Source organism: Pholcus phalangioides, unplaced genomic scaffold, assembly GCF_987345545.1.
Source record: "Pholcus phalangioides strain wild (caught in Gottingen) unplaced genomic scaffold, Ppha-v1.0 ptg000015l_1, whole genome shotgun sequence".
Classification (NCBI taxonomy): domain Eukaryota; kingdom Metazoa; phylum Arthropoda; class Arachnida; order Araneae; family Pholcidae; genus Pholcus; species Pholcus phalangioides.
The window spans coordinates 108,758,779-108,771,600 of record NW_028301608.1 but is presented as its reverse complement, the minus strand read 5'-3'; the positions used below and the strand labels follow the sequence as shown (position 1 = coordinate 108,771,600).

At 35.4% G+C, this 12,822-nt stretch overlaps 1 protein-coding gene across 2 annotated transcripts in view; it reads right to left on the bottom strand.

The window, feature by feature from the left end:
• Positions 1-12,822, bottom strand: part of Vps8 (vacuolar protein sorting 8) — a 63,442-nt gene that overhangs the window by 23,601 nt on the left and 27,019 nt on the right. For both annotated transcript variants that reach the window (XM_089245106.1, XM_089245107.1), the window contains exons 15-26: positions 10,151-10,237; positions 9,894-10,004; positions 8,665-8,755; positions 8,336-8,522; positions 7,160-7,382; positions 6,743-6,832; positions 4,428-4,522; positions 4,114-4,229; positions 3,427-3,500; positions 687-721; positions 504-570; positions 298-390 (exon numbers count right to left, since the gene is read on the bottom strand). In XM_089245106.1, coding sequence (XP_089101232.1) covers positions 298-390; positions 504-570; positions 687-721; positions 3,427-3,500; positions 4,114-4,229; positions 4,428-4,522; positions 6,743-6,832; positions 7,160-7,382; positions 8,336-8,522; positions 8,665-8,755; positions 9,894-10,004; positions 10,151-10,237 — 1,269 coding nt within the window. The remainder of the gene's footprint in view (positions 1-297; positions 391-503; positions 571-686; positions 722-3,426; positions 3,501-4,113; positions 4,230-4,427; positions 4,523-6,742; positions 6,833-7,159; positions 7,383-8,335; positions 8,523-8,664; positions 8,756-9,893; positions 10,005-10,150; positions 10,238-12,822) is intronic.

Below are 12,822 nucleotides of genomic sequence, written 5' to 3'. Positions count from 1 at the left end.
CCAGACATGAACATTATTGAACACATCTGGGATGCCTTGGATTTGTGGACAGCCCTGCAGGATCCATGGTGTCAATTACCTCCAGCACTAATTCAGACATTAGTCGAGTCCATGCCATGTCGTGTTGCGGCACTTCTGCGGGCTCGCGGGGGCCCTACACGATATTAGGCAGGTTGTACCAGTTTTTTTGGTTCTTCAGTGTATGTGTTTTGCTGGACAAAAAACTACTGTACAAAGAATCACTCTTGCTTAATTCATTTATTTTAGTGAAGTAAATAAGAACACATGATACATTACCTGCTCAAATAGGAGCTGGTTCACTATAATACTGTTTTCTTGTTTAGCCATCTGCCTGGCAAGAAATGTGAAGAGTGCTCCAACCTCTGTAGGCTACAAATACAAAGTTTAAGTTCTTGAAAAATGAAAATTATTCTTTTTCAATCATTCACAAAACATTTTGTTACACCAAATGTTTGCTCGAAAAAAAAGGGGAAAATACTCACAAGAAACCCCTCACTCTTGACCATGATCTGAAGAAGTATATCCACAATGCGTTGCTTCTGAGAAATTCTTGAAATGCAAAAAGCATTATGGTAAATAAAAAAATTAAAATGATAATCTGAAAGCAAACATATATTATATATGTCAATTTTACTGTAAAAAAAGATATTGAATAAATTTCATACCCAATTTCATTCTTGAATTCTGATTCTTCAAATGCCTATCACACAAGGAAGGAATTGTCATCACATATAATTATTTACATCATCATTTTTGTCATTTCATAGATTTTTTTAACCTTGTTAGAAGCTGCAGATACCCATTTTCTCTGTTTTTGTATGCTGTTTTTTGCTTCTTTTAGTTACGTGAATTTTAGTTTTTTAAATTTCTCAGAGAGAGAGAGAAGCTCCTACTTCTATTTCTAGATTAGTGTCTTAAACTTTTTGCTGTGGCTCCCTTCTGACTATATTTCCTTCTTTCCCCCCCGTCTTATTACACCCAGGGTCGCTCTCATCCAGGAGTAAAGGCTCTACACACTACTCTTGATTTTTTTTCAGCAAATGTAGACAAAGAAAATGCAAATATATATATATTTATTTATTTATTTATATATATATATATTTATTTATTTATTTATATATATATATATTTATTTATTTATTTATATATATATTTATTTATTTATTTATTTATTTATATATATATATATTTATTTATATATATATTTATTTATTTATATATATATTTATTTATTTATATATATATTTATTTATTTATATATATATTTATTTATTTATATATATATTTATTTATTTATATATATATTTATTTATTTATATATATATATATTTGTATTTTCTTTGTCTACGTTTGCTGAAAAAAATCAAGTGAATACAGAGGAGTCTTAAGTTCTAACAATTGATATGTATATACAGAAAAATGTAAATTATGAAAAATTGATTTTTGTCGAAACTCACCGATACCAGGGTCATAGGCAGCTGTATTATGCAGTGTGGTGAAAAAACATTGCTAAAGTCTCTCTGTTTATGTATGAAAAACTGAAAACAAATTAATTACGTGAATTGGAAATTGAAAATTTCAAAACTTTAGAATTAAATAAATCGAAGAATTCAAAAATGATGAGAGCCCCAGATATTGGCTACGACTCTTTTCATTTTTGAATTCTTTGATTTATTTCATTCTAAAGTTTTGAAATTTTCAATTCACATAATTAATTAGTTTTCAGTTTTTCATACATAAACAATGAAACTTTAACAATATATATATATATATATGATCAGTCAGCGTACCCTGTGGGCTATAGATATAAAATTCAGTGAACTACTTTATTGTCCTGTTTCTATTCAGTGTCATCTCAACATCAAGGGACCTTGGCCTGAGTGCGGATCCGGGCAATATGTTGGAAGGGGATTTATTTTATAGGCTTGTTGGATTATTATTATATCCATATACATATTGGACAGACAAATTTTTTTACCATATCATTTGGCTCTTGAGAGGGCTGCTGTGCGATCATTTGGTCATAGTGACATTCTCATATCTCAACCAACACAGTGGTGGTCGACTGAAGTTGGTTTTCTGTGGTTCTCAACTTTGAGGCATGATTGCACACTGATTTCCCCCTTAAAAAGTCTAGCTACATAGAGCAACAGTCTTACAAAGATATAGATATTCAATCATCACACTTCGCACATATTTTGAAAAATAGATGGCAGAAATGAGGAACATATTATAGCACTAGATACACACTCAGATTGTTAGGTACATATGCACACTTCCAGCACAACTAATTTGGTAGTGAGTTGCCCATAGTGATAAATCATAGTTGTGTGCTTGGTATCAAAGAATAAAAAACTCTTGTGAGGGAGGATGCCCTTACTGCCCCCCCCCCATTATAAATCTGTGTCTGTTCTGGGCAAACTGATGGTCTGTGAAAGCCCTGTACTCAAACTAACAGCTCACATATTCACTGCTTATTCTCATAAATCATAGAACCAGATCACATCATGGAGGCTCCCAGAGATATGCCTGGATAAGCCCCCTGGTTTTATGAACAGTGCTGCTGGATTCAGAAATAATCACACTTTCTCTACTTATACTCTATCTCTACTTTACTCTATCTCTTGTATTTCACTTAAAGGCTTCATTTCTTCACAACTAATTTTTATTTCATAGCTCTGTGAGACCCTTTTTAAACTGCATCATGGCTCCCCTTAAACTTGATTTTCACCCTGGCCTTCTTAGAATATCTCGGTACCACAAAGGATCACATGAACCTCGGTTGAGAACCTGCTTTAGATCAACAACTAAAATTATAAATTTCAAATGTTTAAACTGTTCCCCCAATCATCACCCTAGATTTTCTTATCTAGCATAATAAGATAAATTTTTTTTCCTTAGTGCTACCAAGTCACACATCTTTAGTAATATGCCCATGCAATTTCAAAATTTTGTTAATCATCATTTTATAAGCATTAGGAATTTCCCTGTTATTCCTAAGGGTTTGGGTGGCTCCAAAAAAAAGCCTAGCACCCCCAAAGCAGAATATGCAGAAATCTGCGACGATGGCTGCAGAAAAATCAGTGCTATTGCAGAACAATCTGGAAGAATTTTAAGAAAAGTGTAGAAAACACTATCATGGGGTTTTGTAATACAGAAAACATTTCCAGTCAGCCGAGGGATGGCTCGTTGCATAACAATGCAAAACTTTCTGCTTTGGGGCCTAGCACTTGCACCCAAAGGTATCTTATGCTATGACTGGTCATTTGAAAAGTATGACCATATACTAAATTGGAGAAAACTACTTTTGAATAATTACCAAGTTTTAAATCTTGAAAATACTCAGATATTTATACAACCTTGATGACAAGATAAAAAGTATTCAAATTATGAAATTAAGCTCACCAATGCCAATACATTCAGAAATTCCCTCGTATCAAAATGGAGAAATGTTTTCAGATATGGGTAAACAGTTCCATCTAAAATAAAGGATTCATCAGAGTTAATGATCAGATTAAGACCCGAGGTACACATATGTGTACCTAACTCAAATGATCCTAGTAAAGATATCGACAAAAATAAATGAAGTAATTGAAAAATTTTCTTTTGAAAGGGCATTTTGACATACAATAAACACAAATCAATCACAACGATTGGTTTTTTTTTCAAAAACAGTTTTGGCTCTGGTGTGAAGAGGTTAAAAGTAAAATAAATAAAAAAAAGAATGAAGCTGAGAAAAATCTTTGAATTCATAAATTTCATCAAAAAAAACTACACGAGCTTTACTCTTAGGAATAAATCACAAGACTGTTAATACATTTCTTTAGGAATAAATCACAAGACTGTTAATACATTTCTTTAGGAATAAATCACAAGACTGTTAATACATTTCTTTAGGAATAAATCACAAGACTGTTAATACATTTCTTTAGGAATAAATCACAAGACTGTTAATACATTTCTTTAGGAATAAATCACAAGACTGTTAATACATTTCTTTACTCTAGCCACTTCTCTCACTAAGACTTTTAGTTATGTAAAAACTTTACATTAACAAAATATACCAATGAAGCAAAAAAAAATACTGTTTACCTTGCTCATTCTTACTATGTAAAGCTGTGATGCACTTCAACACATCAGATTTCACATTCTGTACTTGCTCAGGAGGAACATCTCCCCATGGATATGCTCGACCAGCCAGACAACAGCTTCAAAGAAAAATGTTAAAAATCAACATATATTCCAAATTAAAACTTTTTAGAGAACCAAAAAAAAAAAGATTTGACAACAAATACATAACACATTTCTCAACAAGATAGTTTTATAATTTAAAAAAAAATTCAATTATTTCTGTCTAAATTCAAATCAGCCCCACAGACAATTGTAATAAATAAACATGTATTCACCTTATGTAAACCAGAAGTTTGTTTCCAAGTTTTATCTGATTATCTGACAACTGTTTTCCTCGGCTAACTGCTCCTCGTAAGACATCAAGTAATTCCTTTTCCATTCATGAAGAAAAAAGAAATTGCAAATTGAATTTATATGTATGCAAGTACATATATAATACATGTTTTGGAAGATATATATTGTAGCATGATATGAGAATTCACGAAGCATCACTTTATACATAAGCACAACACTCATTAATAGAGACACATCATTCACACTAATAAAATAACCACATGCTTTTCCCACGAACAACCATCACACACAACCACACAAACTAACTAACTAACACACACACACACACACACACTATCTCTCTCTCTCTCTCTCCCCCTAAACAAAACTCCACACTCGCAGAGCCCTTTATTGATCTTAAAACAGGGCGATATATTTTGTATTATGTGGGATGATGTCCCGCCTTCTCTATCCCGAGAAGGAACTACTTCAGTGATCATCAGGTGACACTAAGTGAAGTGTGGTGGCCGCACTGGGGGCGAAAGTTATGGTATATGTTACCATTATATTAAATCCCTGTGTGTGGGAGATTATGGAAAACTGCAACCGATAGAGGCCATATTATAAAATTTGAGGCTGCTCCTGTCTGCGGTACCCTTTTTCAGAAAAGGAGCAGAGGAGGTCTCAGAGAGATATGGCAGAGAACTCAACATGAAGTTATTGAATAATAATGCATGAGAGTTCAAGTTAGAGCAGAATTGAAACTCACCATGAATTCAGGTGTTTAGTGTAATTGAGAAAATTTACCAGTCAAAATTTTCATGTCATGCTACAATATATGAAATTTACCAGGTTGTAGATGCTGGGCTGGTAAATTTTCTCAATTACACTAAGCACCTGAATTCATATGGTGAGTTTCAATTCTGCTCTAACTTGAACTCTCATGCATTATTATTCAATAACTTCATGTTGAGTTCTCTGCCATATCTCTCTGAGACCTCCTCTGCTCCTTTTCTAAAAAAAGGTACCGTAGACAGGAGCAGCCTCAAATTTTATAATATGGCCTTTATCGGTTGCAATTTTCCATAATCTCCCACACACAGGGATTTAATATAATGGTAACAGATACCATAACTTTCGTCCCCAGTGCGGCCACCAAACTCTGGGAATTTTCACAGAATAATGTTCCTCTTCATATTCACATGACCCACAACTCATGTTAAACCACCTGGTGTTAGAGCGATGGGCAAAATCTGCCTAGGCTTTTCCCTTATGGGACACCAAAGGATGATGATATATTTTGTATGATACATTCAAAATATAATCAATATCAATAAATATCAGAGAACTAATCTGCTAGTAATAATTTGTAACATATGGTGGTAACTAGACGAATAAATAGAATTCTTGAAATAATAAAATTTACAAGAGAGAAATATTTTTAATAATATATGAACTTAATATGCAATAATTTTCCAGTAAATTTCTAACTAACAAACACGAAATGTATAAGAAAACATTGTAATGTATTTATTCAATGAGCAAAAACTCGAGCATTTTGAACAAATGGAAAAAAAAAACTTCACCAGAGAATCACCCAACAGAGGGCTTTGGAAATGGTCATATTAACATCTTAACTGTAGAAAACCTCTTCAGAAACCCCACGGGGAACAATAAATTCTCCATAGCAAAAATTATGACTCTATTGTGTCCAAGAATATAACTTGAAGTGTTTGAACCAAAGCATGAGGAGCCTGCAGTAAATAAAATAGTTAATGGATGAGTTAAGTCCAGGACCATCAATAAAGTTATGAATCTGGAGAAGGAAGAGCAGTAGCAGGAAATGACAGAAGAGATTTTCTCAGATAAGGAGACAGTGGATAATTTTTAGTAAGATAAATAAGTCCCTTTTTTCATAAAATGAAATAAATTTGTTAAATTAAAAAAACTATGGGGGGGGGGGGTGATTGAAACTTTTTAATAATGATTTGATGTTATTTTTTTAGAAAAATTCAGCAAGTAGAATCAAGCATTTCAGATAGGGTTTTTTGCAAGGCAGAGGAAATTTAATTTTGCTATTAAATGGCTCCAGGCATACGAAACCCAAAAGAAGAAAAGATGATCCCTAAAATATATTTCCAAAAACTCTCGAAGGGAATTCTCTGTCTGAAGGTAAAGAGTTTGATTTCTCTTTCATTATGTGTGCCAGGTTATGCCCTGTAATTTATTTTGGCTTGTGTTTTATACTATAATATTTGCATTATATGGGAAAATTTGATTTCGGGTACAATAAGGATTACAATTGCCAGTAACTTACCTCCAATGGTGTGACATAATCTTGCATACCTCTATTGTATATATAAATTATACCATCGTACAAGCCATGTTGCCAGCATAATTTCATAACCTGTAATAAAAGTACAATTGATATATAAGGGAAAATCATAGTAACAACAACAATGTTGACACATACTTATCAATTAGTTTGGATGCTACAAGTAACTTTATCCATTATTTTAGTAGTATAAATGAAGATTAAATCCAGTGTCTCTCATTCAAAAAAATAATATGAAATGAGCATCCATGGGCTTGTAAAAGTGAAAAATATAGATTAAATGACATTTAAGATTAAAAAAATTTATATTAAATGAAATTACCATTAATATGATTGGGGGGGAATAAAATACAGTGTAATTTCATGAAATGGTATAACTGAAATGAAATTTTGATATACTTGGTGAACATCTAAGTCTGTGATTGCCAAATGGACCAAGCAGGCTTCTAATGTATCGTATAGTTTCCTCTCAGCAAAATGATTAACAAACTCTTTTGCAATGAATGGAGTCAATGAGTCCAGTCGCCCATCAAGAATATATATTTCAAGACATTCCAAATATACTCCATGAGCCAAAGGATCCATGCGAAACCTATCATGGAGCTTGCCAAACAGGAAATCTCTAAGAAATTAAACCTCTTATTAAAATTATTTTGATTATAAAATAAAATTATACTAACATTGCACATGTAAAATATTAAAAAAAAATCTCTCAAAGTAAGGAGAATCATTAAAAATGAAATTGAAATTATTAAGTCTGATTCTATTTTTCGTTATATTAGACAGGTATCTTTCGCTTGACTCTATCTCACTTGACACGTTTTAGCTATAACCCTATTTTGAAAAACCAATTAAATTCTCAATTTCAAGATTAAAAATTCTTCCCTTAGTTTGATTTTAGTTCTGAAAATTTACTTAAAAATTGAAGATATGACAAAGATTGCAATGAAAAATCTGTTGTATTTGAGGATGTAGATGAGAATGAAACAGGAGCTTACTAATAAGTATCTTTTTTTAGCACACTTACAATGCCATCAGAACTTTAATCAAAGAAAATTAACAAAATAAGACTGGAACTGTTATATTTGTTTAGGTCATTCAGGATTCTTTGGCTTGCAACATGAATTTTAATAGGGATGAAGAATGTCACTAGTAAGCAACATTGAACAGCATTCTAGCTGAATCTCGAATATTTTGTTGAAAAGTTATCAGCTCTAATCCCAAGCTCTTCAGGAAAGAAAGATCCGACACTCACCAGAAAGATTCAATTAATTGAGAACAGCCAGAAGTTAAAAACTATTAAACTCATTCATATAGCATAAATTCGTGAGGTTTATTATATATATATATATATATATATAAGTTTAATTGATCCATTCAAAAATTTATTTTGCTGCTAAGAGTTGAGTTGCATTTTTTTTTCAAATCCTTCGGAGGAAAAAAAAACTTATTCTTTATCTTACCTATGTTTAATTTAATTCACTTTGCATGGTTTCATCATACTTGATAATTATGTTAAACCAATTAATTGTGCAAAACAAGAGATATTTGCCTTCTTTAATAATGCCAACATACTTTCTATCCACAGCCAGACAGTACTGCATGCAGAGGGGAACAGTTTCCTTATAATGGTGTATGAGCACCTCAATACGACCATGCTCAGGACAAAGCTGTGTCATAATATGATCTGCATATGTTCCAAGAAGATCAACTATCTTTATGGCTACAAGGTCTTTTCTCTGAGCTTTCTTGCCAGGAAGACCTGCAATTTTTGTGTTATTTGAAGTTTGAGTTCTATACAAATTTTGCTCATGAAAGTAAACTTAATTTCACATACTCATTATATATGTAGTCTACTCTTCTTTCATAGATAAAAGAGAGAAAATGAATAAAACTATAAATACCAGTGACTGCTTTTGCTTGATCCTCATAAAAAGATAATGCCATTGCAAGTGCTTCTGGATACATGTTCTGCTTAACTAAAAACTCTATCCTCTGCAATAAGAATAAAAAAATGGAGCTAATTAAACCTTTTGCTAAGAAATACAGTAAAACCTTGATACAACGATAACCTACAGACCAAGAAAAAATATTGTTGTTATCATTATATATATACAAAAAATATTGTTGTTATCATTATATATATACAAAAAATATTGTTGTTATCATTATATATATACAAAAAATATTGTTGTTATCATTATATATATACAAAAAATATTGTTGTTATCATTATATATATACAAAAAATATTGTTGTTATCATTATATATATACAAAAAATATTGTTGATTATCATTATATAGAAAGACAGCAATTTAACATTAGATCTCGGGGAAAACCTGCTCGCATTTCAAAAAGTCTCTTAACAAAAAGACCTTCAACATGATAGTTAATAGCATGAAAATTCAAGCATTTGCCATCTTTAATTAAAAATATGGAGGGTGGATGGCAGCACCAGTAAGAACACGAAACAAGCACAACTGACAACAGAAATACATTATGGCCATGCATCTACCTTCACACAACACGTTTCGACATGTACTGATTTGTTAGAAATTCCACAAAGGAATGTGTACGAGGTTCGTGTACGATTAAGTAGTAGTTTAATATTAGAGCAGGAACAAATTGCAAAAGAAATCTAGAATCCCAGAAAAAAGTTTTAGGCGCAAAAAAAAATGTTTACTGGAAGAAAAAAAATGGAAAAGGGAAAAGATCCAGAATAATGTTTCTTTTGACTTTTTCAGGGCATGGTGACCGCCCCCCGACATGTGGACAGATATGCTGCTAAAAAGTCCAGTCATTTGGCAACCTGGCGCCTGGAAGAAGGTCCAGCCCTACATTTGAGTATAGACATTTCCCAAACAAGAGTAAAAAAATATTGTTGTTGAGGGGGGGGGGGGATTCATCATTATATGAAGTACTGTATATGAAATTGCAAATGAGGCATATTGAAAGGGCATTAAAGAAAAAACTGTTATCCCAATCTATTATGATAAATCCTGTATAACAATACTTTTCTCATGTCTATTGAGTATCACTGTAAAATTTGATAAATGAGTCGTGATATATATATACTCTTTTCAGAAAAATAAATATAATACTGAATAAAAAAAAACTTGTATTTGGCATACCTCATTCCAGGTTCTTAATGTCATAACATGAATTCCTTTGAGACCCAATAAAAGAAGTTGAGTGCCAAAAGAAGCCATAGAATAAAAACACGCTCTTTCTCCTGCTACAGCCTAAATTAATGAAAAATATCTATATTATTTATACAGAAAATCTGTATTGAATATAAATGTAGTTTTGATTAATCACTTACTAGCACCAGTCCTAATTATTAAATTAGAGTGAGTTACAATAAATATGAATTTCTTAGAGACTTTACCATTGCTTTGCTGACATTGCCTCCTGTAGCAAGACCCTTGAAGTGACTACTGCCATATACCAGCTGTACATCAGCAATGTCTAAAACCTAATTAAAAAGAAAATCGGTAAAAGCTTTTGTCCTTGTTAAAATTTAAATGACTGTTCTAATTCAATTTGAGAGATATTTTTATAAAGGTTTGATCAAATAAACTTTGATCACTATTGTGCAGGTGCAATCATACAGAATAAAAATCTTAACAGCGCTTTCTCATAGAATGTAAAATATACTGTTACGATCTGTAGGCGATAGATGGCGCGATTTGTTCGATGGCTCTCAGAAATATCGAAATCAGTTGATGCCGGTTTCGGTTTATCGGAAAGGGATGCTATTGGTGAGAACATTCTAGAAAGTCCCACCCCTCCAGACATTGGTTCAACCCCTCCATACGGTGGCGCCACAGACTAGGAAACTGTATAATAGAATTTTGTGGAATGTTCTATTTCTCGAAGTTTCTATCCGGGTTATAAATAGTGCGGCGCTCACACGATGGCAGGCTAGACAGGCACAAGGAGATTCAGTCAGTTGTGTTTAAACTTTGCGAGAAAGTTGTTAGCTCTCTGATTAGCCTGTAAATACGTGTAAATTGCTGTTCTGTAAATAAATCTGTGTTTGTCCGGCGAACCGCTTCTTGTTTTGCAATCTCGAAGTCTTGTAGAAAATTATCCGGAACAATTTGGTGTCAGAAGTGGGATAATTCAAGATTTTTATGAAGACAGGAAGGATGGACATGGATGAGATGCGAGAACAGCTGAACCAACTGATGTCTTTGATGGGCCAGATGAAATTGGACATCGTCGAAGAGATGAACAAATCCATCGCTGGAGTAAAGGATGATATCCTCACCTCCATTGCTGCCATCAGCGAGCTGAAAGATCTGAAGAGTGCCAAGAACGATCGTGGGATCGAGAAAAATGAGAAAGACAAGTCATTGGGAACCTGGAAAAGCCACGAAAAAGGCCACCGGCGGAGCATATGCTCAGTCGCAGCTACCGGTACAGAAGATGTGCCGTGCCGAGTGTACCACGTCTCACAGCCGTACGGAGGAGACCACGAGCTCTACGTGAGAGGCGAGATTGGTGGACTGCCGTGTAGGATGGTCATCAACACCGGAGCCAATGTGAGCATTGTCAGGACGGGCCTGGCTCGGAAATTACAGCAACGACTTCTCTACGTACCACCATTGTTGATGTTGCAGACAGTCACTGGCGAGAAAATGACTGTGCGAGGGAAATTAAAAGTCTCACTGAAGTTCGCCACAGTCACCTACCAACACACCGTCTTCCTGGCAGACATAAGGGATCCGTGCGTCACCGGAGTGGACTTTTTGAGGAGATACAGATTTTCCTCGGACATGAGGAACGTCCAGTTGCACATGTCGAAGGAACGTATCGCCCTGCTCGGGTGTGGTCCTAACAAAGTACATCCAAGGAAAGTGATGGACAGTCCAGAGGAGGAAAAAGAGTGCATCGCCGATGCCGAGAAGACCAATGGCAGGACCGGAACTGTTCTCACACGAGGGTCAGATGGCATGAAGAGGACGATCCAGCCTCGTAAAGAAAAAGCGCATGGAAATGCCGACGCCCTGACGAGAGCACCGGGTCCACAGAACCGTTGTCATTGCCCCAAGGCAGAAGAGAAGTGCAGACCGGTGAACCCTACAGTGAGACAGATAACATCTCAAGTGACGATCCTTGGAGTGACGAGAACACCAGGAAGGCCCAGCTAGAAGATCCCGACATACAACCGATCATGGAGTGGAAGGAATCCACCGGGAATAAACCAACATGGCAAGATGTCGCATCTTCCAGTCCGACGACCAAGGGATACTGGGCGCTATGGGACTCTCTGGAGATAAGAGATGGCGTGCTGTACCGCAGATGGGAGTCGGAGGATGGAAAGACGTTCCGGTGGCAACTTGTTCTGCCTAGGAGCCATGTGAAAGAATTGCACGAAAGCCCGACCGGTGGACATTTTGGCATGATTAAGACTCTCCAGAAGGTCCGTGAACGATTCTGTTGGGACAAATCCAGGACCGATGTGAACAAATGGTGCAAGAATTGCGACGCCTGCGCTGTCCGCAAAGGAATCGCCCCGAACATCCTGCTACCGAAGACCGACCACGAGAGCACCGGATACTCGTCATTGCTGATGAGAGAGGACCTTCGCCAGCCAGGTGATCTGATGTTCCGGCGACCGATAGATGCTGCTCTTCTACCGGAAGAACACGTCCAGGAACTCCAGAAGCACCTCGAGGACATGCATCGAATCACCACACACAGGATCAACATCGGCTCCAAAAAGATGAAGAACCGCTACGGTGTGAGGGCCACGACTCATGACTTCAAGGAAGAGGACCTCGTCTGGCTCTGGAACCCGAAGTGCTGGGAAGGACTGTGCTCGAAACTTCAGACGTCAGGGGAAGGACCCTACAGAGTCTTGAAGAGACTGAAAGACGTCGTAGCTCGGATCCAGGAAACGCCATCCTCGAAGTGCAAGGTGGTCCACTTCAACAGACTGGCCTCTAACCACAGTGCCATCCGCCGAACTGAATTGTCGGGATGAACAATTCTAAGAGAGGGGCAATGTTACGATCTGTAGGCGATAGATGGCGCAATTTGTTCGATGGCTGT